This window comes from Moschus berezovskii, chromosome 22 (assembly GCF_049115385.1).
Source record: "Moschus berezovskii isolate FMDL1 chromosome 22, NW_MosBer_1.0, whole genome shotgun sequence".
NCBI lineage: Eukaryota > Metazoa > Chordata > Mammalia > Artiodactyla > Moschidae > Moschus > Moschus berezovskii.
Window position 1 is genome coordinate 9,372,156 of NC_142481.1, and position 25,993 is coordinate 9,398,148.

General features: G+C 52.3%; 1 protein-coding gene across 9 annotated transcripts in view; it reads left to right on the plus strand.

Moving 5' to 3' along the window:
* Positions 1-25,121, plus strand: part of SLC8A2 (solute carrier family 8 member A2) — a 28,429-nt gene extending 3,308 nt beyond the window's left edge. The window contains exons 2-10 of one of the 9 annotated variants that reach the window (XM_088829997.1): positions 1,765-2,429; positions 8,916-9,338; positions 15,051-15,154; positions 15,297-15,318; positions 16,732-16,843; positions 17,148-17,247; positions 17,659-17,661; positions 21,622-21,900; positions 24,374-25,121. In XM_088829997.1, coding sequence (XP_088686123.1) covers positions 1,765-2,429; positions 8,916-9,338; positions 15,051-15,154; positions 15,297-15,318; positions 16,732-16,843; positions 17,148-17,247; positions 17,659-17,661; positions 21,622-21,900; positions 24,374-24,750 — 2,085 coding nt within the window. In that variant the 3' untranslated portion in view covers positions 24,751-25,121. Of the gene's footprint in view, positions 1-1,764; positions 2,430-8,915; positions 9,339-15,050; positions 15,155-15,296; positions 15,319-15,423; positions 15,449-16,656; positions 16,844-17,147; positions 17,248-17,658; positions 17,662-21,621; positions 21,901-24,373 lie in introns of all 9 variants that reach the window. The other 8 variants (XM_088829996.1, XM_055411057.2, XM_088829990.1 and 5 more) reach the window with 8 other exon arrangements.
* Positions 25,122-25,993: the final 872 nt, after the last annotated feature.

Genomic DNA, 25,993 nt, shown 5'->3' on the forward strand with positions numbered 1-25,993 from the left:
AAAGATATTTTCCCTACCAGGCTCATTTTAAAGATACCTCTGGGGCCATCCGATTTGTAAATGCTCTTTAATCTTTTCTTCCTTATCTTTAATGAGAAAGGTAACATATGCATCTTTACATGAATATTTCAAGGAGAACTGTCGGGTATTGGTGGATGTTTCCTGTATGTGCCTTCTGCCAGACCATGGGCAGACTGAGCCCCAGAGTGCAAAGAGCTCAAGATAATAGTAATATAGTGACAGCACTATAAAAGTAGTCACAGTGCATGTGGGCTCAGGCGTGTCCAAGTCTTTGTGACCTTATGGATTGCAGCCAGCCAGGCTCCTCTGTCCATGGGATTCTCCAGGCAAGAATACTGGGGTGGGTTGCCATGGCCTCCTCCAGGGGATCTTCCTGAGCTAGGGATCGAACCCAGGTCTCCTGCATTGGCAGGCGGATTCTTCACCACCGAGTCACCTGGGAAGCCCACTAGTAATAACGATCACATTAATTTCACACTTGGCGAACCTTCCATGTATCAGTAACAGACAGGGCTGAATGCTAGGGGTTCATGAGCTCCTTCAGTCTTGGGATGTCCTCATTTTACACACAAGAGCCTGGGCCAGGCATCCCTCTTCTAGAACTGGGATCTAAACTCAGCCTTGCCCTGTCTCTCTGGGGAGGTAGCATGTAAACATGAGAACTTGCTTTATGAGGCTGTCAGACAGTGAGCCAAACTTGTGCCTCTTTTAGAGTCAGAGTCCGATCCCTAAGGGCCAAACAAATTCTAAGGAAGGAGAATCTGGCAAAGGCTGTATTCACTGGGGGGGGGGGGGGCAGGAGTTGGGGGAAAGGAATAGGGGGGTTTGGGGATGTGAGCAGCGAGCAGACCCTGGGTGATGGGTGGAGTTGGAGAAGCGGAGGCATCTCGGGTTAGGAGGGGCGGAGGGGAAATGAGGTGGGAGAAAAAAGGCAGAGAGAGACCAGCACTGCCCCTGGACAGGAGCTGGGGCCTCAGGGTGGGGCGTGTCCCTGACTTGGTGGTGGCTGAGGATATTTTTTTTTTTTTTGCACTTGAGCAGCTGGCTGTGGTTCTTAGCGTGACAAACGGTGGATGGATGTGACCAAGGGAGTGACAAAAACGGTGAGGGAAGGAGAGACATAAAGAGAGAAGGCAGGGGGGACTGAGAAGAATCTCATAGGAGAGAGAGGCAGGTCTCTAAAAAAGACACAAAGGACAATGGAGACAAGGAGACAGGGGCCACCGGAAAGGAAGCAGGAAAGACAGAAAACCAGCTGACATAAGGACTTCTCTGGCGGTCCGATGGCCAAGACGCGGAGCTCTGCAGTGCAGGGGGCGTGGGTTTGATCCCTGGTCAGGGAACTAGATCCCGCATGCTGCAACTAAGACCCGGTGCGGCCAAGTAAAGAAATAAATATTAGTTATAAATAAATAAATACTTTTACAGCTTAAACAAACAACAAGCCAGCTGACATAGAGAATGAGACTGGAGGTAGGGAGAAAAAGAGATAAGGGCCAACCTAGCCAGAAAGATGCGGAAAGGCAGGGAGAAGCGGAGACGAGAGCCAGAGAGAGGGAGAGCCGGAGACACAGAGAAACTGGGAGAGGCAGAGACGGAGCGAGACCGAGGAGGCAGAGACGGCGAGGCCGGACGGGCAGAGATTCCGAGGACGGGGCTGGGGGCGGGCAGGGCCCCGGCGCTGGGGGCGGCGAGCGCGCCCCCTGCCGGCGCGGCGGTCCTGACCCGCGCGGCCGCCCGCAGGTGTGGGAGGCGCTGCTGACCCTGGTCTTCTTCCCGGTGTGCGTGGTGTTCGCCTGGATGGCCGACAAGCGGCTGCTCTTCTACAAGTACGTGTACAAGCGCTACCGCACCGACCCGCGCAGCGGCATCATCATCGGCGCCGAGGGCGACCCCCCCAAGAGCATCGAGCTGGACGGCACGTTCGTGGGCGCCGAGGCGCCGGGCGAGGTGGGCGGCCTGGGCCCGGGCCCCGCCGAGGCCCGCGAGCTGGACGCCAGCCGGCGCGAGGTCATCCAGATCCTCAAGGACTTGAAGCAGAAGCACCCGGACAAGGAGCTGGAGCAGCTGGTGGGCATCGCCAACTACTACGCGCTGCTCCACCAGCAGAAGAGCCGCGCCTTCTACCGCATCCAGGCCACGCGGCTGATGACCGGCGCGGGCAACGTGCTGCGGCGGCACGCGGCGGACGCCTCGCGCAGGGCGGCCCCGGCCGACGGCCCCGGCGAGGACGAGGACGACGGCGCCAGCCGCATCTTCTTCGAGCCCAGCCTCTACCACTGCCTGGAGAACTGCGGCTCCGTGCTGCTGTCCGTCACCTGCCAGGGCGGCGAGGGCAACAGCACCTTCTACGTGGACTACCGCACGGAGGACGGCTCCGCCAAGGCCGGCTCGGACTACGAGTACAGGTGGGTCGTCTGGGGGCGGGCGGGCAGGGAGGGCTGGCCGGCCGCGGGTCCCAGGCTCCGCCGTCCAGCAGCCTCCAGGCTCCTCCGTCTCCTGGCCGCGTCTGGTGCCTATCCTTACTTTGCGATGGTCAGACTTGCTGGATTCATTCATTCTTGATTCATTCCTGAGAGTCTACTTTGTCCCAGGTACTATTCTAGACGTTTGGCACAGGCTGCTGGACAAGACGGACAGCGTGGCTGTCCACTGGCCGCGGGCTGCTGCTCCCAGGTCCATGATACACCTGTGCCTTCTTGTGCTTGCCGCTGCTCTGTGTTCCTTATTATAGCTCCATGATGTGTTTCAGCCCCTAACCAGTGCCCCACCCACCACGCCACTATTAAAGTCAAAAAGTATATTTTTTCATGAGTTGGGTTTTGTGTTTTTTGCCTGCACTTGGTTTTTGTTGCTTTTGCACGCACTTTCTCTAGTCGCAGCTCGCAGGAGCTACTCTTGACTGCAGCGCTTCTCATTGGGGTGGCTTCTCTTCTTGTGGAGCTCAGGCTCTAGGCGCTCAGGGTTCAGTAGTTGCAGTTCGAAGGCTCAGTACTTGTGGCACATAGGCTTGGTTGCTCTGGGGCGTGTGGAATCTTCCTGGACCAGGGATGAAACTCATGTCCCCGACCTTGGCAGGTGCATTCTTACCCGCTGCGCCACCAGGGAAGTCCTAAAAATGTTTATCCATCACCTACTGCATGTGCCAGGGATATACCTCCATGAACAAGAGGGCGAAGGTCCCTGCCCTCAAGTTGCAACAAAGTTATAAACTAGGAAACATCCAAAAACCTCAGGTGCCGGCGAGTGCTATGGGAGAAAACAAAGTGGGATAAAGAGGAGAGAGATGGTGTCCTTGTCTCTGGGTCTTTGGTTCCCATCATAAAACCACCCACCTTCTGAACCCTCCTGTGTGTCACTGCCAGTCCCTCTACTCACCCCTCTTTGAGCAGAACTGTGACCTTATCCAGCTATTCCTACTGTGCACCTACTAAGTGCCAGAGGTTTCTAAAAACTTTTTTTCTGAAATGTAGATTTACAATATTGTGTTCATTTCTGCTGTATAGCAAAGTGACTCAGTTATCCATATATGTATTCTTTTTCGTATGCTTTTCCATTATGGTTATCACAGGACATTGAATATAGGTCCCTATGCTATACAGTAGGACCTTGTTTTTTATTCATCTGCCATCCAGATTCTTTTTAAGGGTTCAACAGAGAAGAATAACCAAGGGAGATAACTTCCGAGTCCTCATGGGACCACAAAGTTCTTTATGTATTTGTGCAATAGATCTGTCTATACCACACTCTTTCAACAATTATAGGTTTACAGTATGTTTTGTTAACTGATGTACAAGTCTCCCATTCAGTTCAGTTCAGTTGCTCAGTCACATCCGACTCTTTGCGACCCCATGTACTGCAGCACGCCAGGCCTCCCTGTCCATCACCAACCCCCGGAGTTTACTCAAACTCATGTCCATTGAATCAGTGATGCCATCCAACCATCTCATCCTCTGTCGTCCCCTTCTCCTCCCTCCCTCAATCTTTCCCAGCATCAGGGTCTTTTCCAATGAGTCGGTTCTTCCCATCAGGTGGCCAAAGTATTGGAGCTTCAATTTCAGCATCAGTTCTTCCAATGAATATTCAGGGTTGATTTCCTTTAGGACTGACTGGTTTGATTTCCTTGCAGTTCAAGGGACTCTCAAGAATCTTCTCCAACACCACAGTTCAAAAGCATCAATTCTTTGGTGCTCAGCTTTCTTTATGGTCCAACTCTCACATCCATACATGACCACTGGAAAAACAATATCTTTGACTAGATGGACCTTTGTTGGCAAAGTAATGTCTCTGCTTTTTAATATGCTATCTAGGTTGGTCATAACTTTTCTTCCAGGGAGCAAGTGTCTTTTTATTTCCTGGCTGCAGTCACCATCTGCAATGATTTTGGAGTCCAAAAAAATAAAGTTCCTCACTGTTTCCATTGTTTCCCCATCTATTCACCATAAAGTGATGGGACCAGATGCCATGATCTTAGTTTTCTGAATGTTGAGTTTTAAGCCAACTTTTTCACTCTCCTCTTCCACTTTCATCAAGAGGCTCTTTAGTTCTTCTTCACTTTCTGCCATAAGGGTGGTGTCATCTGCATATCTGAGGTTATTGATATTTCTCCCAGCAATCTTGATTCCAGCTTGTGCTTCATCCAGCCCAGCTCCTGTGGTTTCCTGTAATAATAACACATACTATGTGTCTTTTCTGTGTCAGAAATGAACCTGTACAATGGAGACCAGCAATAAATGAAAGACGTAGAAATCCCTGCCTGCTCTAACACAGCTGATGCTCTCTTGGAAAAGACAGGTCATTAGAAAGTATACATTCAATGTATTAAAATATCAGAGAGTGGTGAGAAGAGTGAAGAAAAAATACAGCAGGATGCAGGATAGAGTGCTGATGGCTGATCTTCTCATAGGTTTCACTTACTAAGTTGAAACTGAACTGTTCACGTATCTTTGTTCTGTCATCCTGGAGCATGGGACCCCTTTGGCCACCCATAACCTCCTCCCTCCATCCTTTCCCCTCATCCTGCATCTCTAGCCTCCTTCGACTGAAGAAAAGGCTTTCAGCACGTGAGGGCCTGCCGTCAGTCAGCCTCTCCATCCTTCCACTCCTGCCCGCACCTCTGGTCCACACTGCCCTCATCAAAACCCCAAGCCTTTGCAAAAGGAAGTGAGTACAGGTAGCACTTGCTGGGATCAGAGGCTGCCTTCTCACCTGCAAATGACCTCAGGAAGGAGATGTTTGAAGTGAAGGAGTAAATGCTGCTCAGTGGTGGAGCCAGAGCTAGGAAGAGTTGACACCTTTCCATATATCTCTGCTCTCCCAACCCAGTTGATATTCACAGGCCCAGTGGCATCACTTATCAAGGCAGCTCAGGTCTAGGACTGGGAGGGAGGACACCTGAGTTCCAGCCCAAGCTCAGCCCTGCCCCCTGTTCCTTGGGTAAGTTCCCGCCTCAGTCTGGACAGGTAGGGCTGTCATGTACAGTTGTTGAGGTTGTGCACTGCGAAAGGGCAACGTGCCTAAGTGCTATTCACATAGTGGACATTGTAGAGTTCTGTGTCTATGATGACAGTTCCAGATTCACGGAAAAAGTGTCTTGAAGAAGGGATACCTTTTCCTAACTTGCCCGCAGGCATCACTAGGCTAGGGTGGTCCTGTGGGGTTTTACTTTCTCCAAATTAATAATGACCTCTATGACCCCCAAATGGCACAGCTCTTCCAAGATTCTGAGATTTAAGCCTCTATAATCCTGCCACACTAAGGGTCGAAGGTTTTAAGATTCCAGGATTCCCAGGTTTTAGTATTCTAATCTGTACCCCAGCCCATCTCTGATCTGATGTTTCTAAGATTTTCAGCTTCTCAGATTTTGTGCATCCAGTGTTGGAATATGAGTCCTGGGAACCTAGCCTTCTATGATTCTGATACCTGGTTTCTAAAATCCCCATGTCCTTTTTCTCCCCAGCTTTTTATTTTGAAAAATTTCACACCTACAGAAGGGCTGCAAATATATAGTCTGGCGAACCATCATATAACCTCCACACAGATATTTGCCAGTTGTGCCTATTTTGTCCTGTGGGCATTCACACTCTTCAATATATAATAATAGATTTTTTGAGGTGCTACTTTACTTTTTAAATTTTTAGTTTAGATATAAGTATGGTTGATTTACACTGTTGTGCTAGTTGTGGCTGTACAGCAAAGTGATTCAGATCTACATATGCGTATATCCATTCTCTTTCAGATTCTTTTCCCATGTAAGTGATTACAGAATATTGAGTTCCCTGGGCTATACAGTAGGTCCTTATTGATTATCTCTTTTATATATAGTAGTGTGTCTACGTTGACCCCAAATTCCTAATTTATCCCTCCACTGCCCCCCCACCTTTCTCCTTTGGTAACCATAAATTTGTTTTTGAAAAAAAAATAATAATAGTGGTGGCACTTTATTAGAGTGAGGTGCCGACAGCATGACCATTCACCCATCAACAGAAGCATGCATCTTCTAAGAATAATGGCATACTCCCACATCGTCCCAACACACTGACCACACTCAGGAGGTTTAAGATTGAGTCAGTGTTATGACCCGATCTACCGTCCGTGCTTGCATGTCCCCAGTTGTCCTCGTCTCACCCTTTATAGCTGTGTTTTCGCTCCCTCCCTCTCTTCCCATCTGATCCAGAAGCCACCTGGCATATTTGCTTGTCATGTCTCTTTCGCCTTCTTCAATCTGGATCACTGCCTCGGTCTTTCCGTGACTTTGGTGACACCAACACTTTGGTCTGAATTTTTCTTTTGGCTGTGCCACATGGCATGTGGGATCTTAGTTCCCCAACCAGGGATCGAACCCACGCCCCCTGCACTGGAAGCACCGAGTCTTAACTACTGGACCGCCAGGGAAGTCCCACTCTGATACTTTGGAAAACGATAGGCCACTTACTCGAACAGCCTTCAGTGTGGCTTTGTCTAGTGTTTCCTCATGATTAGATTCAGGCGATGCACTTTGGCAGGAATCCAAGTGTCCTCAGGGCATCATGCCAGAAGGCAGGTGATGCCTGTGTGTCCCATTACGGACAATGTCCAGTTCCCCTGTATTAACTCAATCCTTACAACACTACCATGAGGAAGACAGGGTTATCAACTCCATTTTACAGATGAGGAAACCGAGGCTCAGAGGGCTGCTGAGTCCTAACTGCCCAAGATCACAAAGCTGGCAGAGGCAGCTTGGAGCCGGTTGGCCTGCCTTAGCCACCATGGACAGCGCCCTCTGAGCCAGGGCTGCAGCCACGGGAAGCTCTTATTCCCTCCATCCAGGTCTTGTCATACAGTTCTACCCCTGCCAGAACCCTGGGGTCTCTCTACCTCCCCCACAGAGGAAGGGAGGGGTAAATGACAGATTTTTGACATTCGTTAACACCCCAGAGTCATCACTGTCTTGCCCAAGTTTCACCCTGATGACTGTCTTGGCCTCATTCCCTCCCCCAGCCCATTATAGAGCATCTTGCTTTGCTTCAGAAACTTACATAGCCGACACTCTTTTAAACCTAAGCCAACTGATGTCCTTCCTCTCCTCGGAGGCCTCCATGGCTCTCCTCTCACTGGAGTGAAAGCCAAAGTCTTCACCGTGGCTCACCAAGGCCCCACGGCATCTTCCCCTGTTCCCCCAGTCACCCCATCTCCCACCCTCTCCCTCCCTGCTCCCTTGGATGCTCCCTGCTCCCTGATCCCCTGATCTTCCTCAAGCACTCCTGCCCACTGCTGCCTCAGGACATCTGCACCAGCTGTTCCCTTTACAGGGACAGTCTTCCCCAGATCTCCTCCACGTGGCTCCCTCCCTCAGGTCTCTGCTCAGATGGCACCCCTGCCCCCAGACAAGCTTTCCCTGACCACTTTCACACAGCTCCTTCTGCACTCTCTACCCTTGCTCCTTTATTTCTCCATGTAGCATCATCACCACCTGACTTTATATGCTTTATTACTCGTCTCCTGCCCTGGAACAGAAGCTCCACCAGGGCAAAGATTCTACTCTGACCTGGTTTTGCTGCTGTTTCCCCAACACTAAGAACAGTGCCTGGCACACAGCAGATGCTCAATGTCTGTCTCCTGAGTGAATGGACTGTAATTAACTCTCGAGATGCGTAAGTGCCAGCGTGACATGACTGTGCCATGCAGCTCTTCCCGTGTTCCCGGCACTGCTGTTCCCATGTTCCCACACCGAAAGCATGTGTTGAATGACTGAATGATGTCAAGTTAAAGGCTGTGGATTTTCTCCTGGGGATATCTGGGAGCACAGAATGGTTTTTACGGGAAGTATGACAATGTCAATTTTGGGCCCTACGTCCCTGTTACTCCAAGTATGGTCCATGTTGCAGAATCATTCGGGTCCTTTGGGCAGGACCTTGAAACCCCGGAGCTACTGAACCACAATCTGCATTGTCACAAGATGTCCCAGGGAATTCCTGTGGACACTGAGATTCAAGAAGCATGGCTGTGAAACACTCCAACCTCCCTCTCCACCCTAAGAGTTTGCATGTACTGTTCCCTCTGCCAGGAGGTCTCCTGCCCAGTAAATCTTCTCCCATGAAGCCTGCCTTGATCTCCCCTTCATCACCTGTTTAATGCCCCTCCCCCGCCACTACTCCTGATGAGTTCCATGGTAGGAGGGAACCCCTCCATGGTTCTTGTTCCCCCTCTGCATCTCCTGCTCGGGAAAAGCCCACCTTCATTTACCCTCGGTATTGTTTGTTTCACGTCTGTCCACCATTATACTTGTAAGTTCTTCCGGTGCTGCGGCCCCCTCCTCCAGGAAGCCCACCCTGAACCCTGCCCCCCGACCCCCGCCCCGGCCCACAGCCCAGAGAGCGACTTCAGCCCTCTCTCTCCCCGCTCCTCCACCGCAGCGAGGGCACGCTGGTGTTCAAGCCGGGCGAGACGCAGAAGGAGCTGCGGATCGGCATCATCGACGACGACATCTTCGAGGAGGATGAGCACTTCTTCGTGCGGCTGCTGAACCTGCGCGTGGGCGACGCTCAGGGCATGTTCGAGCCCGACGGCGGCGGGCGGCCCAAGGGGCGGCTGGTGTCGCCGCTGCTGGCCACCGTCACCATCCTGGACGACGACCACGCGGGCATCTTCTCCTTCCAGGACCGCCTGCTGCACGTGAGCGAGTGCATGGGCACCGTGGACGTGCGCGTCGTGCGCAGCTCGGGCGCGCGCGGCACCGTGCGCCTCCCCTACCGCACGGTGGACGGCACGGCGCGCGGCGGCGGCGTGCACTACGAGGACGCGTGCGGCGAGCTCGAGTTCGGCGACGACGAGACCATGTGAGCGCGCGAGCCGGCCGGCCCCGGGCCCGGGAGGCGACAGCGGGCCCGCGGGAGGGGCGGGGCCAGGGCGGGACGTGGTCCGAACGGGGGCGGGACCTCCGAGTGGGAGGATCTCGGAGAGGCGTAGTTTTGGAAAGGGCTTCCCCGGTGGCTCAGATGGTAAAGAATCTGCCCGCAATGAGGGAGACCGGGGTTCGATCCCTGAGAGAAGGGAATGGCAACCCACTCCAGTATTCTTGCCTGGAGAATCCCATGGAGAGAGGAGCCTGGAGGGCTAGAGTTCATGGGGTCGCAAAGAGTCGGACACGACTGAGCGACTAACACACACTCAGTCTTGGAAAGGGGTGGAGCTTTGATGGAGCCCTGGAAATGGGGAGGCCTGGGGAGGCGGTACAGGGTCCAGAAAAGGGGCGAGACGAAGGAGAGAAGGGAGGAGGCTGGAGTGAGGAGTGGGGTCAAGATGTTGGGACGAGACGTGGGCGGGTCCTGCGCGAACTGGGCTGGTGTGGGGAGAAGAGAGTGGGACACCAGGAAGAATGGCCAAGTGAGGAGAGAGGAGAGGAGTTAGGGTGGGGCCTGGGGAGAGGGATGTGGCGAGCTTAACCGGTAGAATGGAGGAGTGTCCCCTGAGACCTCAGGTCCCTTTGGACGCGGAGGGCGAGCCTGTGGAACAGAGAAGGGGCCCAAGGAACTCGCTGGAGTCTGAGTGGTTGTTGTTCAGTCGCTCAGTCATGTCTGACTCTGCGTCCCCATGGACTGCGGCTTGCCAGGCTTCCCTGTCCTTCACTGTCTCCTGGAGTTTGCTCAAACTCGTGTCCATTGAGTCGGTGATGCCATCCAACCATCTCGTTCTCTGTTGTCCCCTTCTCCTCCTGCCCTCAATCTTTCCCAGCATCAGCATCTTTTCCAATAAGTTGGCTCTTTGTATCAGGTGGCCAGAGTATTGGAGTTTCAGCTTCAGCATCAGTCCTTCCAATGAATATTCAGGACTGATTTCCTTTAGGATTGACTGGTTGGCTCTCCTTGCAGTCCAGGAGATTCTCAAGTGTCTTCTCCAACACCACAGTTCAAAAGCATCAGTTCTTCAGCGCTCAGTCTTCTTTATGGTCCAAATCTCACATCCGTACATGACTATTGGGAAAACCATAGCTCTGACTATACAGACATTTGTCAGCCAAAGTGATGTCTCTGGTTTTTAATATGCTGTCTAGCTTTGTCATAGCTTTTCCTCTGAGGAGCAAGCGTCCTTCAATTTCATGGCTAGGACACAAGGCAAAGGCTGAGGACAGCGGAAGAGGGCGGGATCTAAGGAGATGGGGCGTGCCCTAAAGGAGGTGGGCAGGGGGGGAGCTCTTGGGTAGGGGGAATGTGGGCGAGGCTTTGGGGAAAGTCGGAGTAGGAATATGGGGGCCTAGGAAGAGATACAGGAACAGAGGACTGGGATGTGGGAGACCGAGTCTCCGGAGAGGAGCTGGCTAAGTACGTATGTAGACAGACAGACAGAACCAACGGGCGCACCGGGCACATACAGACACGCAAAGTCACGGACACAGAGTCAGGACTGTTTTCACGCCCAGACACCCGGCCACCCCCTTGCGCAGATGCCCGAGTCTCCCGGTGCGTGTGCCGGCAGCCTCACATCCCGGCTCCCGCCCGCTCCCTTCCGCCCCCGCACGCCCGTCTGTCTCCCTCTTCCTGCCGCCCACGCTCCCCACACCAAGCGGAGCCCCCACCGCGCCCCCTCCCTCTCCCCCTCCCAGCCTCTGTGGCTCGGCCTCCCAGCTCAGCTGCTCGCTGCTCACCCTGCCTCTTCACCTCTCCCTTTGCGTCTCTGCGTCTCTTGCCCTCGGGAGAGTTTGTGTCCATCTCTGGATCTCTTTCCCCAGGATCCAGGTCTCTGATTCGGGTTATATTTCAGTCACAGACTCTCCATACCTTTCCATCTCTCTCTGTTCTGACTTGGGTTGAGGGCCCAGAGCACCATTCCAGGCCCCATCTCTCACACCCAAGAGGCAGAGGGCGTGGAGGGTGTTGTCTTTCTGCTTGTCCAGTACGGCTTCCAATCAACTCTTCACCTGCGGCCGCGGGCTTCCACGGGGCTTCTCCTCCCCCCGCCCCCACGGCTTCCCCAGACTGGGACACCCTCTGCCCTCCGCCCCCGCCCAGGCTTCCAGCTGTGATTTGGGAGACAGAGAGCAGGAGGCTGATTAGCGTTCAGGGAAACACATCCTTTCTCTGATGGGCAGGCGCTAATTAGAGATGTTTGGAGAAACAGCCAGGCTGCAGGGCTGAGCCCAGGCAGGATCAACACGGAGATGGAAGAGAGACGCCCAGAGATATGGGGTAGAGGGGAGAGATGCAAGAGAGAGACGGAGAGGCAACCAGATGGGTGAAAGACAGGGAGACAGGAGAGACCTAGTGAAGGAGAGGCAGAGCCCGAGCAGTGGAGAGTCAGAGAGAGAGGCGAGGGCGGGAGCGAGACAGGGAGACTCAGACTGAGACGGGTGCTGCGAGAGGCGGCAGCTGAGCGACAGGGGCCCATCAAGAGAGGGGAAGAGGGGTTTCCCTGGCGGTCCGGTGGCTAAGGCTCTGGCTCCCAACGCAGGGGCCACAGGTTCGATCCCTGGTGGGGGAACTAAGATCCCTCCTGTCACCTGGTGAGGCCAAAAAAAAAAAAAAGAGGGAAATAGGGATTGGAGACTGAGATGGAAGAAGACTGAAAGGAATAGAAGTACGGGGAGGTAAAGAGAGACGTTCTTCTCTCTGAGAGGAACCCAGGGGTACTCAGGGAAGGAAAAGTCCTGCTGGTGCTGCAGAGAGAGGAGTTCGGGTCAGCATGAGAGAATGGGAGATAGGATGAGAAAGAGGCTGGGCGTGAAATCAGAGCCTGTGAGAAGTGGGAAAGTGGAGTTTCCAGGAAACAAGGAGGGCGTGAGGATGACAGAATGTCAGGCTGGGGAGGAAGGCTGTTTCCTTTTTAAAAAATGATCGATTTTAACTGAACTATAGTTGATTTACAATATTGTGATTATGTCACATGTGCAGCTAAGTGGTTCAGCCATATATATATATATATTCTTTTTCAGATTCTTTTCCATTATAGGTTATTACAAGATATTGAATATGGTTCCCTGTGCATTACAGTAAATCCTTGTTGCTTATCTATTTTCTATATCATGGTGTGTATCTGTTAATTCCATAGTCCTAAAGCTGCTTCCTTTGACCTCAGGAAGTCCTGCCCTCTTCTAGCTCCAGTTCCTCTTGCTGTCCCCTGCCGGTTGGGTTTCTCCTCCTTTTGGGTCCCGGGAGGACACACTTGTCAGAGTGCCAATTGGTGCACGTTGTCACTGGGTGTCAGTGGACCACGACACGTCTGCAAGCGAATGAGTGTCAGAGGTGTGTGTATGTGTGTGTATCACCTTCTCAGTGTGTCAGCAGCTGTCTACGTGTGTCAGAGTCTGAGGAGCATGTGTCAGGAGACGACTCCACCTGGCTGCAGTGTTTCAGCACCATGGACAGCTCCAAACCCACTCCTTGGGGGGGCGGGGCTGCCATTCTTTTAACCAACAGAAGCTTTTCAATGTCTTGAAACCGAGAGTGGGTGAAGGTGGAAGTGCGTGTGTGTTCCCTCGTGACTGTTGTGTGTCCATCTTTGGGTGTCGCTGTGTCCTGGGCCTTCATGTGTTGAGATATGTCTGTATGGTTGAGATCCTTTTGCTTAGATTGTGTCGAGTTTGACTGTTCCATTCTGTTCCATTCAGTCTCTCCGACGCTGAGAGATGGAGATGGGGAGAGGAGAACACAGTGAGAAAGGCAGAGAGCCGGGGAGAGATTGAATAAACAGAGACACCCGGAGGCATAAAGAGTGAGGTATAAGGAAGGAGGCTCTACATGGAACCACAGCAGGGGTCTTACAGGTTGGCATTGTTGCCCAGGCTGTGGTGGGGGTGTTGTGCTAATTGGCATCTGGTTCCGTGCGATTTTGCCACTGCACAGGGAATGGCTGCGGGGTATGATGGTGTGTGGGTGTGGGCGGTGTGATTGGCTGTGCTTCCTCTGCTGGGTGACTGTGTGGGCTGGGTGTTTGTGTTTCTGGGTTCTGGGGCCAGGCCTCGTGGTTCCTACAGCTGAGATAGCTGCTAGTGGCAGAGTTGTGGGTTATTGTGGGGTTGTGGGTCTTCATAATTGAGGGGGGTCTGTTGTGTACCTGAAGGGGATGGATAACTTCTGGCTGTTTCTCCCCTCCCATTCCCTGGTTACTATGACAGCCGGGATGCTGAGAAAATCAGTTAGTGCTCAGTTACCCCTCCAAATGAAAACAAGGGGCAGGAAGTTGAGGGTCTTCCAGGCTGAAGAATTTGAGTTAACAGCTGTCTATGAAGGTCACACTCTATGCCAGGCACTATTCTGGGCATTGGGGATACAGCAAAGAACATAAGTGAACAAAGATCGCTGCCTTGGAGAAACTTACATCTTAATGTGAAGAGGCAAATGGCAAAGAACAAACAAGATAACCCCATCTGGCGGTGTGTTAGAAGGTGATTTGGAGCAACAAAGACATGGAGCATGGGAAGGGGGCCACGGGTGCTCGGCTAGGTCCAGGCACGCTTTTCAGTATTAAAGAAGGTGGAGGGAGTGGGTCTCACTGAGAAAGAAGGTAAAGTTTGAACAGAGAACCGGAGGAATTGAGGGAACGAGCATGGGGGAACAGTGTTCTCAGCGGAAGGAACAGCCAGTGCAAAGACCCTGAGCAGGCTTGTTATGACATTCTCAGAGCACTGAGGAGGCCGATGTTGCTGGGGTGAGTGTGTGAGGGGAGAGGGGTGGGAGGCCAGGAGGGGAATGAGGCCAGATTTCAGGGGGCCTTGTGAGCCATTCTTGGGACTTCGGCTTTTATTCTCTGTGAGATGGAAACCATGTGAATGTCTTTTTTTTTAGGGGGGTTTGTTGTTGTTTTTTTTGGTGGTGCTGGGTCTTCGTTGTTGCACAAAGGCTCAGTTCCCCATGGCATGTGGAATCCTCCCAGGCCAGGGATCGAACCCGTGTTCCCTGCATTGGCAGGAGGACTCTTAACCATTGGACCATGAGGGAAGTCTGTGTGAATGTTTTGAGCAGAGGAAGCACCCAGTCTAACTTTAGTTTTATCAGGATCCCTCAGGTTGATACTTACTTTGAGTTTTGGCCACACCACACCACATGTGTGATCTTAGTTCCCAAAGAGGGATTGAACCCGTGCCCCCTGCATTGGAAGTGCAGAATCTTAACCACTGGACCACGAGGGAGGTCCTCAGGTCAATATCCGACTCATTGAAAAATACCCTGTTGCTGGAAAGATTGAGGACAGGAGAAGGGGGGCGACAGAGGGTGAGATGGTCGGATGGCATCATCGACTCAACAGACATGAGTTTGGGCAAACTCTGGCAGATAGTGGCGGACAGGGGAGCCTGGCGTGCTGCAGTCCGTGGGTCGCAGAGTCGGACCCGACTGAGCAACTGAACAATAATAGCAGCTTCTTCAGATACTTCTGAGCTTGTCTCTGTCAAATGAGGATAAGCAGAGAACCTTCCCCCCAGGGTGGTTGAGAGAATGAAATGAGATTACAGAGCCTGAGATGGAGCAAGTGCCCAAGAAACCGATTGGCTAATGGGCAAGTTATTGGTGAGTTATGGGGAGGGGGCCTTATGCTGGGGATTCTGCCTCTCCCTTCAGGAAAACTCTTCAGGTGAAGATAGTTGATGACGAGGAATATGAGAAAAAGGATAATTTCTTCATCGAGCTGGGTCAGCCACAGTGGCTTAAACGCGGGATTTCAGGTGAGGGGTGATGGGTGGGCTGTGGGAGAGGGAAGGGGTCCGGGGCGGGGGGACCTTTGGAGGTTCAGTGTGGACCCTTCAAGTTCACGGATCTGAGCTTCCCAGAGAAGATCTCACCTTCTCTGTCTCTGTCTCTCCCCAGCTCTGCTGCTCAACCAAGGTGAGTGCAGTTACTTCTGGGCTTTGGGACGGGGGTCACTGGAGGTAGGGTCTTGGGGGTGGGTCAGGCCTCAGGCTCCCCTCCAGATCAGATTTGAGACAGATTGCAGGTGCGATCAGTTTGGTGGGACCAGTGTGAAATTGGGGTGACAGAGGCTTAAAGGCCAAGATCATGTTTTGTTTGTAGTTAAGATGGGAAGAAAGTACGTCACAGAATCTGATGTGGGTTTGTGGTGGCATCAGAGGGAATCAGGTTTGGGGTCAAATAGAATTGTGTTGGGGTTGGGATCTGGGATCAGTATTAGGACTGGGTCAAATCCCAGGGATGGGGGAGCCTGGTAGGCTGCCATCTATGGGGTCGCACAGAGTTGGACACGACTGAAGCAACTTAGCAGCAGCAACAGCAGAGCTAAAATTAAGATGGAGATTGGCTTCTGGGTTTGTGATGGGATCTGATTAGAACTGGGTCCAGATTGAGGTCAAAGCTAAGTTTAGAATTTGAGGTGAGTTTGAAGGATTTGAGGGTAGGGCTGGGGTCAAGGTCAGAAATTTGGGGTGAGAGTTGGGACTAGGGCCAGGGGCTTGGAGATACTGACCAAGTAGTTTTGGAGTTGAGATCAGAATTGAGGTTGGGGGTTAAGATTAGGGATAGGCTGAAGATTGTATTAGTCAGGGTAAGGAATACAAGCTGCTGTAAGAAGTAGGCCCACAAATCCCAATAGCTTAACACAATCAAAGTCATTTCTCACTCACGCATAGTTTTGAGAGTGGTCTTGGTTGGTGGGTGGCTTTCTTTTGAGACCTAGGATTGGGTCGGTGCTGGGCTTGGAGCAAAGGGTCAGTATAATCTATTTATATATATGTAATCTATTTAATCTATATAATCAATATAAATATATTTTATATATCAATATGAATTTATATAAATAGATAATATATTTTATATTATATATAATTATATAAAACCTCTTCCACAGGGTGGTAATGGTGATGGCAGTGATCATAATAAACTAACATTTTTAAATTATTGTGTGCTGGGCATTGTTCTAAGCCCTTCACATGAGTTAACTTTAACTCTCATAACCACCTTATGAGGTCGATAGTTATTGTACCCATTTTGTAGATATGAACACCGAGGCACAGTGAGACTAAGGCATTGCCCATGGTCACACAGCCCCTCTACTATATGAACCTCAGAGTCCACCAACCAAACTTCATGGACCAGCATGTGGGAGCTGGGCCTCTGGTTGGGGAAAGTGGTAGTCAGATGGGAGGTAGGGACAGGCTGAGGAAGCCTTACCAAGGAGGCATCCCAGAGAAGAGCAGTGTTTTCTCTATGGAAGGGAAGAGGTAGTGAAGGCATCGCAGGTGCCCTGGAGTCTAACTCCCATCTCTCATGCTGCAGGGGACGGGGACAGGAAACTGACGGCTGAGGAGGAAGAGGCTCGGAGGATAGCAGAAATGGGCAAGCCAGTTCTTGGTGAAAACTGTCGACTGGAAGTCATCATTGAGGAGTCATATGATTTTAAGGTGATTTTCTGAGGGCCCACTTTTCTGGAGTCTTACCTGGATCATTTCCTTGGGGAGAGTCCAAGAAGGGATCAACTATGAGGGTCACAGGGAGGGGCACCCAAGGTCTGAGGGCACCCTCCACGTCCCTCTGCTAGCACCATGGGCAGCACACGCCTCCCTGTCCCTTCTTGTTAGTAGAACCCAGCTACGGAAAGTTGAGGACCCCTGAGCATGGGGTGTGAGCCTCCATCCCCAGGACCCCTCATGAAACTGCACTAAGGTGGTCATGGACCATGGTCTCTCCCCACCCTCTCATCCCCAGAATACGGTGGATAAACTCATCAAGAAAACGAACTTGGCTTTGGTGATTGGGACTCATTCGTGGAGAGAGCAGTTTTTAGAGGCAATTACGGTGAGCGCAGGTAAGTGGGGAGGGAGGAGAGAGGAAGAAGAGAGGGATGAAGAGACAGAGACAGAAAAAGAGAAATAAAAAGGAGAAGGGAAGAGGGACAAGGAGAAAAGATCAGAGAGAAGACAGGAGAGACACAGGGAAACGCAAAGAAAAAGACCAAGATACAGAGAGACAAAGGAAAAGATAGGGAACGAATACAAACAGGAGAGACAGACACACAGACAATCACACAGAATCCCGAGGAAAGACAGAGATGCAGAGACATCTTTCAGATGCATGAAAGATTTAGAGAAGGAGGAGGCAGAAGGCCAGAGAGAGAGGCAGTAAGTTGGCGGAGACAGGATCAGAGGTGGAGAGCTGTGGGAAGGAGGGGTCCCAGCCTGGGCTTTCTCCTGGCATTCAGGCAATTGGAGGGTGGAAGCAGGTTAAATGATGCAGCCTCCCCTACTGGGCCTGGGCTCCTGTTTTACCATGGAGACAGTCACCAGGGCACCCAACTCTCCCACCCCAGTGGGTCTCACCCCTTAGGCCTCAGAAGGCCCACACTGCCCCCCTGTGGCCAGATGTATGATGACATGGATTCACAGGCTATCTTGGAGACCCTTTGTGATAGAGATTGGGGAAACTGAGGCCCAGAGACATAGGAGGGACTGGCCTGAAGTCCCACAGGGAATCCAGAAAGGGCCAGGGTGGAACTCAGGACTTCTGCCCCTTGCACAGCATCAGGTTTTCTTCAGGGAGGCCAACCCTGGTGGAAAATGAACACACACAAGGAACTGTGGTGGGAAAGAAACTGGTTGGTGGGATCAGAAGAAGCCAGGTATCAGGGATGGAAAAGTACCAGGTAGTGGGCCCAGAGACACCAGATTGTAAGCCTAATAGAAGGGAAGGGGCATCCCCTCTGAAGCCACATTCTTCTTTCAACATCTGTTTCTTTTATATATATATATCATCCATGAGTTTATTGTACATTTATTTGCATTAGAATCAATCAGCTTTGAGTACCTAAATAGTACACTTGTTTTTGTTGTTGCTGTTCAGTCGCTAAGTTGTGTCCAACTTTTTGCAACCTCATGGACTGTAGCCCACCAGGCTCCTCTGTCCATGGGGTTTTCTGGGCAAGAATACTGGAGCGGGTTGCCATTTCCTTCCCCAGGGGATCTTCCTGACTCAAGGATTGAACCCGTGTCTCTTAAGTCTCCTGCACTGGCAGGCAGGTTTTTTACTAGCACCACCTGGGAAGGGATTCTCTGGCCCTAGTCTGATGTAGGGACATTGCTGGAGACAAAGAAATGCTCATGACAGCTTGGGCCCTGGTCTCACAGAGCTCACTGTCCAATGGGGGAGACAGACCTGTCACAAGAGAATGATGAGCCAGAGTGGGCATGCCTGGGTTGGGGGAGCCCAGATCAGGTGTCTGACTCAGCTTGAAGGTCAAGGAGGGCCCTGAAGGAGGAGGCTTCTGATCTGAGTTTTCAAATAAGAATCGAACTTGGCCAGGAAGAGAGTAGCAGGTGGAGGGAAGTGTTGCGTATGGAAGTGTGGGGGATCGCGGCACAGCTGGGAACGGTGACTGGTTTCAGGCATGAAGAAGAGGACTGGGGTGAGGTTGGAGGTGAACAGCGTCCAGACCCCAAAGGCCTTAGAGGCCACAGGAGGGGGGCTTGGGTGTCATTTTAGATGCAATGGGGAGCCATGCAATGTTTTAAATGAGAGAAGCTTCTGGAGAGAGAGAGAGAGCCTATGGAAGGAAGTGGGAGAGGATGGGAGGGGGTGTGAGCTGAGGCTGTCAAAACTGGCAGGAGAGACTTCCCTAGTGGTCCAGTGGTTAAGACTCCGGGCTCCCAATGCAGGGGGCACGGATTCCATCGCTGGTTGGGGAACTAAGATCCCATATGCCACATGATCAAATAAATAAGTAAATAAAATTAAAAAACTGGCAGGAGATGGGTCAGGCAAGGTTTCAGAGGATGTGGCAAGCAATTTGAGCTTCAAGAACAGTGGGATGCCAGAACAATGTCTCTAGGGACGTAACGAACACAAGAAGGTTCATAAAACTGAAACCGTGGGCACGAGATGGTGGTCATGGAGGCCACAGGTCTATAGAAAGTGGGTGATTAGATCAGAGGAAGTAGTGATAATAATAACAGTAACAGTGATCACCATGATGATGATAGCGAGGAAGACGGGCTGAGCCTCAGGCAGCTCTGAAGTCCGTTTCCTGTGGGAGCTCGTTTAATGAGTGTCCCCAGAGTATCCGGGCTGGGGCTTGATCATTTTGTACTTTGTTCCACAAATGGCTTTTGGTTCCTTATGTGAACACAAAGCCTTCTGGTTCTCGCTTCCTTAGGGGATGAATCATGTCCCACCTTGCGCTTAGAGGAGCTTTTGTATTGCCTTTACCTCCCATTCTCGGTGGAATGTTCTTTGCAGGCTAGACTTGGTTTTGAGCGTCTTTGAGTCCCCCTAGGCACTGGAAAAGGCCTTCAACAGCAATGGCCAGAACAATAACAGTTGCAGTGGACATGTGCCAGGTCCCACGGAGACCACATCACAGGGCCTGACTCATGCAGTCATCACAGCCTTCTCAAGGCAGGTCCAATTACTGCTTCCATTTCTCAAATAGCTATTTGGAGGCTCAGAGAGGTTAGGACACTGATTCAAGATCACACAGCAGATCCAGCATTTGATACCAAAACGTCAGATCCAGAACCACAGCATACTCATAAAGCTCCCTCTAGATGAGAGGTACTGGAGAAGTAAGCAGAGGCCAGAGCCTGTGGGTACTGGAAGTGTGGGAGTGTGGGCCTGGGTCTGAGAGCAATGGGGAGCTAAGGCAGGATCTGGAACAGGGAAGAGGGAAGCCCCAAGAGATGCAATGATAGCAGCCCCCTCCTTCCTAAAAGTGTGTCCTCCCTGCTCCAGCCTGAGCCATGTGGTCAGGTAGGGATTCATTCAGTGACAGACAACAGAAAACCTGACCATAAGTGGCTTAAGCACACTAGTTTATCTCTCACATGGAACAAAAAAAAAATCTGCAGGAGGCAATAAAAAGTTAGCAGCAGCCTAGTAATGTTCATTAAAGGCCCAGGCTCCTTCTTTATTTCTCTTTCCCATTCTCAGCTGTTGCCCTCATGGTTGCAAGATGGCTGCTGTAACTCCAGGTAACAAGTCCATATTCCAGGCAGGGAAAAAACAAAAAGCAAGGAAACAGAAAGGAGCAGACTGCCTGTTGCATTTGAGTTTCCAGTTCTAATTTCCAATTCCATTTTACTTATTTTATTTAAGCCAAGTGGCTATGTGAGCTGGAAAAGCAGGAAAGGGATATATGACCCAAATCTACCAGTTTCTCTCTGCCTCCATGGCTATCAGCTGTCCTCTGCTCCTTGACATCCCAAGGAGTCAGTGGGTGAGACCTTGGAAAGTGGCTTCATAATTTGGTGGCTGGTCTTTTATTCCCTTGCTCTGAGCCGCTGGTCAGGGGTTACAGTGTTTCTTATCAGTACCCCTCCAGATGTAATTCTTGGCACACTCAAATGTGTTCATTTTTTCTCATTCATTGCTTTCTGCTTATCTGTTTCGGGTGAGGGTAGGAAAACATTTCATTTGCACTTTCCCATTACACAAATCACTGCAGGTCATAAGTGGGTTAAATTCGGTCACCATAGGTAACACAAACAACTCTAAGGATGAGGCATTCTTTATAAAACTCAGAAAACACACTCATGATAAAGTACCCCTGTAGGGAAAGCTAGAGCTTTCCAAAACCCTCTGTTTATGTCTCTTGGCCAGACTGGGTCACATGGCCCCTGCTGCAAGGGATTCTGGGAAGCAAGTATTTAGCTGAGGACATGACTGCAGCTGGCTGCATGGAATTCTGGGAACGTGAATATTTTTATCTGAGGACAGCACTGTTGATAGCCTCAAGGGATTCTGGGGAAGTGACTAATGTTAGCGGGGGGTATGGGGTTCTCTCTAGGTGCAGAGGATTCTGGGAAAGTGAGCACCTTTAGCTGAGCGTGTGGCTACCATCAGCTGCGATGAATCAGAGGAAGTGAATATTTCCAGGTGCAAACATGACTGCCAGTGACCGTAAAAGCTTCTGGGGAAAGCCATATCTTTAGCTAGGGATCTGGCCACCCCTAGCAGAAGGGATCCTGGGAAACTGGATATTTTTAGCTGGGCACGTGGCCTCCTCTAGCTTCAGATGATTCTGGGAAAGTGATTATTTTTTACCTGGGCCCAGACAGTCTCCTAGCCGCAAGGGATTCTGGGAAAGTAATTCGCCTGGGAGCGAGACCGCCTGGAAGTTGAACAGAAGGGGGGCTCTGCAGGCGAGGAAGGAGGCACGGGCATGTGCCCCAGCTGGGTCGTGTGCCCACAGGGGACGAGGAGGAGGAGGAGGACGGGTCCCGGGAGGAGCGGCTGCCGTCGTGCTTTGACTACGTCATGCACTTCCTGACGGTGTTCTGGAAGGTTCTGTTTGCCTGCGTGCCCCCCACCGAGTACTGCCACGGCTGGGCCTGCTTCGGCGTCTGCATCCTGGTCATCGGGCTGCTCACCGCCCTCATCGGGGACCTCGCTTCCCACTTCGGCTGCACCGTTGGCCTCAAGGACTCTGTCAACGCTGTTGTCTTCGTGGCCCTGGGCACCTCCATCCCCGGTAACCTCTCGGGAGATCACTTGTTGGGGGAGGGTCTCAGAGAAGCCAGGCAGGTGGAGGAGCCTAGGAGAAAGGTCCTGCAGAAATAAGGTGGTAGAATCGCACAGAACCAAGTCCGGTGGGTCCCTTAGAAATAGGAAGGTGGGTATAATAGAATCTAGGTGCGGGGAGCCCATGGATTCAATTTGTTGTTGTTTAGTCACTAAGTCGAGTCTGACTTTTTGTGACCCCATGGACTGTAGCCCGCCAGGCTCCTCTGTCTATGGGATTTCCCAGGCAAGAATACTGGAGTGGGTTGCCATTACCATCTCCAAGGGATCTTCCTGGCCCATTGAATTCACATCTCATGCACTGGCAGGTGGGTTTTTCTTTTTTTTAACCACTGAGCCATGTGACTTGAATTCTCCCCAAAAGCAACCAGGTGGAATGTCCCATAGAAGTAAGGTGGTAGGAAATGGTAGAAACCAGATGATGGATTTTATCAGAAGAAAGTGGCCGGACGTTGAAGAGACGGATGTTGAAAGGGGAGGGGCATAGAAAGAAGGTGGGGACTTCGTAGAAACCATGCAGTGAGTTCCATAGAAACAAGATATTAATATTCACCTCCCCTCCCCCTCCCAAGAAACCAGATGGGAGAATCCAGGACCTCTGCTCCTGGGCTTGATCAGAATCGGGCCCCCAGGCTTTAACCAGGCCAGTTAAAGCCATCAAAGCTTTAACTAAGATAAGGGGCACAGCAGAAACCAGATATGGGAGGAAATGCCATAGAAAGAAGACTCAGAGACGACAGCATATATTCTATTGAATCACCATGGCCAGGAATCTCTACTTACCCCCAAGTCTGAGGGAGGGTCCCTGAGAAACCAGGTGGTGCAGACAGAAATTCCTACAGGAGGGAGAAGACTAAGCTCGGAGCCTGACACTTTTCTTTTTCTCATCATCAGATGCATTCACCAGCCAGGTGGTGGCGCTGTAGGCCCAGAAAGCAGGTGGTGGGGCCTGCAGAAAGCCACCACGGTGAACGGTTTTGAAGCCTGCCCTCCACTCTAGAGACCTGCGAACTTAGCAAGATACCTAGAAATGGCTGGAGGCCAGAGAAGTGAAGCTGTAGGGGTCACACAGAGTCGGACACAACTGAAGTGACTTAGCAGCTGCACCTGGCTCGACAGAAGCCAAGCAGGGAACTGATGGGCAAGAGGTGCCGTGTGGGTGGGGCCTGACATTTGTCCAGGCAGGTGGCAATGGGGTGACTGGGCCTGTGGAAACAGGCAGGAGGAGGTTCATGGGAAACTGGTAATGATTCCCATCGAGAGCAGGCAGCGAGTCTTAGAGAAAGTAGGCAGCGGGCCCCACAGAATAAAGTGGTTTCCACAACAATATTGTAGTGTGTCCCACACGAAGTAGACTGAGTTCTACAGAAGGCAGGCAACGAATCCCACAGAAAGCAGGCAGCAAGTCCCATATAGAGCAAGCAGCAGAGCCCATAGAAATATAGACTATGGCGGGGAATAATAGAAACTAGGCAGGGGACCCCATTGATTCAATATGTCAACTGAATTCTCTCCCCAAGGCAAATAATGAGATGTCCCATAGAGGTGGTGGGAAATAGTAAAAACCAGACGATAGATTCCATACAAATAATGTGGCAGGGCATTGAAGAGACAGGTGATGGGAGAGGGTTTTCATAGACTAAGGTGAGGACTTGATAGAAATCACATAGCAGGTCCCACAGATGTGCTGAGTTCCAGACAGTGGGTAGTGGATCCAGACATTGCATGCAATGCATGGATCGTGCATTGCATGCAGATTAATCCCTCAGAAAGCAGGCAGTGGGTCCCCTAGAGACAGGTGATGAGTTCCAGAGAGCAGGAAGTGCATTCCATTGGATGCAGACACCTTCCATAACAAAGCAGGCAACTGGGCCTGTAGCCGGCAGGCACAGGTCTAGCAACTGACTTTGGGCTTCCCTGGTGCCTCAGATGGTAAACAATCTGCCCTCAGTGTGGGAGATCATGCTCAATCCCTGGGTGGAGAAGATCCCCTGGAGAAGGAAATGGCAACCTACTCCAGTTTTCTTACCTGGAGAATCCCACAGGCAAGAGGAGCCTGGTGGGCTACAGTCCATGGGGGTCGCAAAGAGACAGTCCCACACGACTGAGTGACTATTACTTTCACTTTGCCCCCGGGTGGGATCAAGGGCACAAAGCTCCAGAAGAGGGAAATCGTCTGGTTTCTACCATTTCCCACCGCCTTAGTTCTATGGGACATCCCATTGGTGGCTTTGGGGGCAAGGATTCAGTTGACATATTGAATCCATGGGACCCTCTGCTGGAGCTCTGACCACGCTGGATCCTCGGGGTCAGCGGGGTGCTGGTGGGTCTATCTGGGAACCAGGTGACTGATGGATGCTTACGATGGGGGGAGGGTGTCACCCGCTGAGCCCCCTCTGACCCTCCGTGTCCCCGTCCCGCAGACACGTTCGCCAGCAAGGTGGCGGCGCTGCAGGACCAGTGCGCCGACGCGTCCATCGGCAACGTGACGGGCTCCAACGCGGTGAACGTGTTCCTGGGCCTGGGCGTGGCCTGGTCGGTGGCCGCCGTGTACTGGGCGGTGCAGGGCCGCCCCTTCGAGGTGCGCACCGGCACGCTGGCCTTCTCCGTCACGCTCTTCACCGTCTTCGCCTTTGTGGGCATCGCCGTGCTGCTCTACCGCCGCCGGCCTCACATCGGCGGCGAGCTAGGCGGCCCGCGCGGTCCCAAGCTCGCCACCACCGCGCTCTTCCTGGGCCTCTGGTTCCTCTACATCCTCTTCGCCAGCCTCGAGGCTTACTGCCACATCCGGGGCTTCTAGGGCCCTCCGCAGGGACTCGGCCTCCAGCCTCGAGACCGCTGCATCCGTGAGGGATTGCATCTCCCTGGTCCTCCGGAGATGCAACCTCCCCTCCGGGGATTCGGCCTCGCGTCCCCCAGGGACGTGATCGCCCCCCCACACCGCGCCCACCCCGTCCCCAGTAACAGCCTTCACTCTTCCCCTCCGGAGCCTCCCCAGGTCCTCCTGCAAAGAACAGCTCCTGCAGTTACCTGCAACTCCTGCCCTCGGCCCTGTTAGTTACTGGCTGTGTTCCTGGAGAAATTTCCACCTCGAGGCCCCGAGAACCCTCCCCCATCTGTGACCCTCTCCATCTCTCTCCCGAGACTGCCAGCCTTGCTCCATCCCATAAGTCCCCGGTCCTCAAGAGGAACACCCCCACCTCCTTCCAGGAACCGGTGCCCCAGGACCTCAGAACTTAGCCTTCCCTGAGGGGCCCTTGAAGGAGGCCGATCCATCCTAGGATGTCACGGATCTCAGGCCTTCCCCCAACCCTCAGGGAGCTCCGTCGGCCTGGGGGGTAGGGGGACAGGTGGGTGTGTGCATAGGGGAAGGGACATACCTCCCTCCTCCCCCACCTCCGATTTCTCCACTCAGGCCCTTGGGAGGACGCTAATTCTCGAGGCTTGGAGAAGGGAGGGAAGGGGAGACGTTTGGGGTTTCAGAGCTGGAGGAGGCACACTTTGGACCTGTAACTTCTCACATTCCAGAGCCCCCACTTGCCTCCACTACCTCTGAGAGCCCAGCCATGCCTTGGAGGGGAGGGGGCCTGTGTGTGTATATAGTGTGTTTGGGGGAGGGGGGATGTGGGAGGGTGCATGACTTGGGGAAAAGGGGGGTGACGGACTTTTCTTTTGAGAGGGCAGCAGACACCCCCAGCCGTGAGAAGCGGTTTTGGGGAGGAGGCCGGGGATCCACGGGAGAATAGCCAATCTCCCCCGACAATCTAGAAGGCTCAATTTGCCCTCAGTGCCAGCCAATTTGGGCAGGACCCTCGAAGAGGAGACCGAGGGTCCCAGAGGACCAATGCTACAAGCCAGCAAATGCTGCCACATCTCTGCCTGATGGGGAGCAGGGGTGGGAGGGGGGGACCGGGGTCGGGGGGTCTGGGCGGGCGTTTTTAACTTTGGAGGCCACCTATCTGTTGGTCGGCCATGTACATTTTCTTACTGTTGATATTTCCTGCCCAAAGGACATACTTGGGGTGTGAGGAGTGCTGCCTACT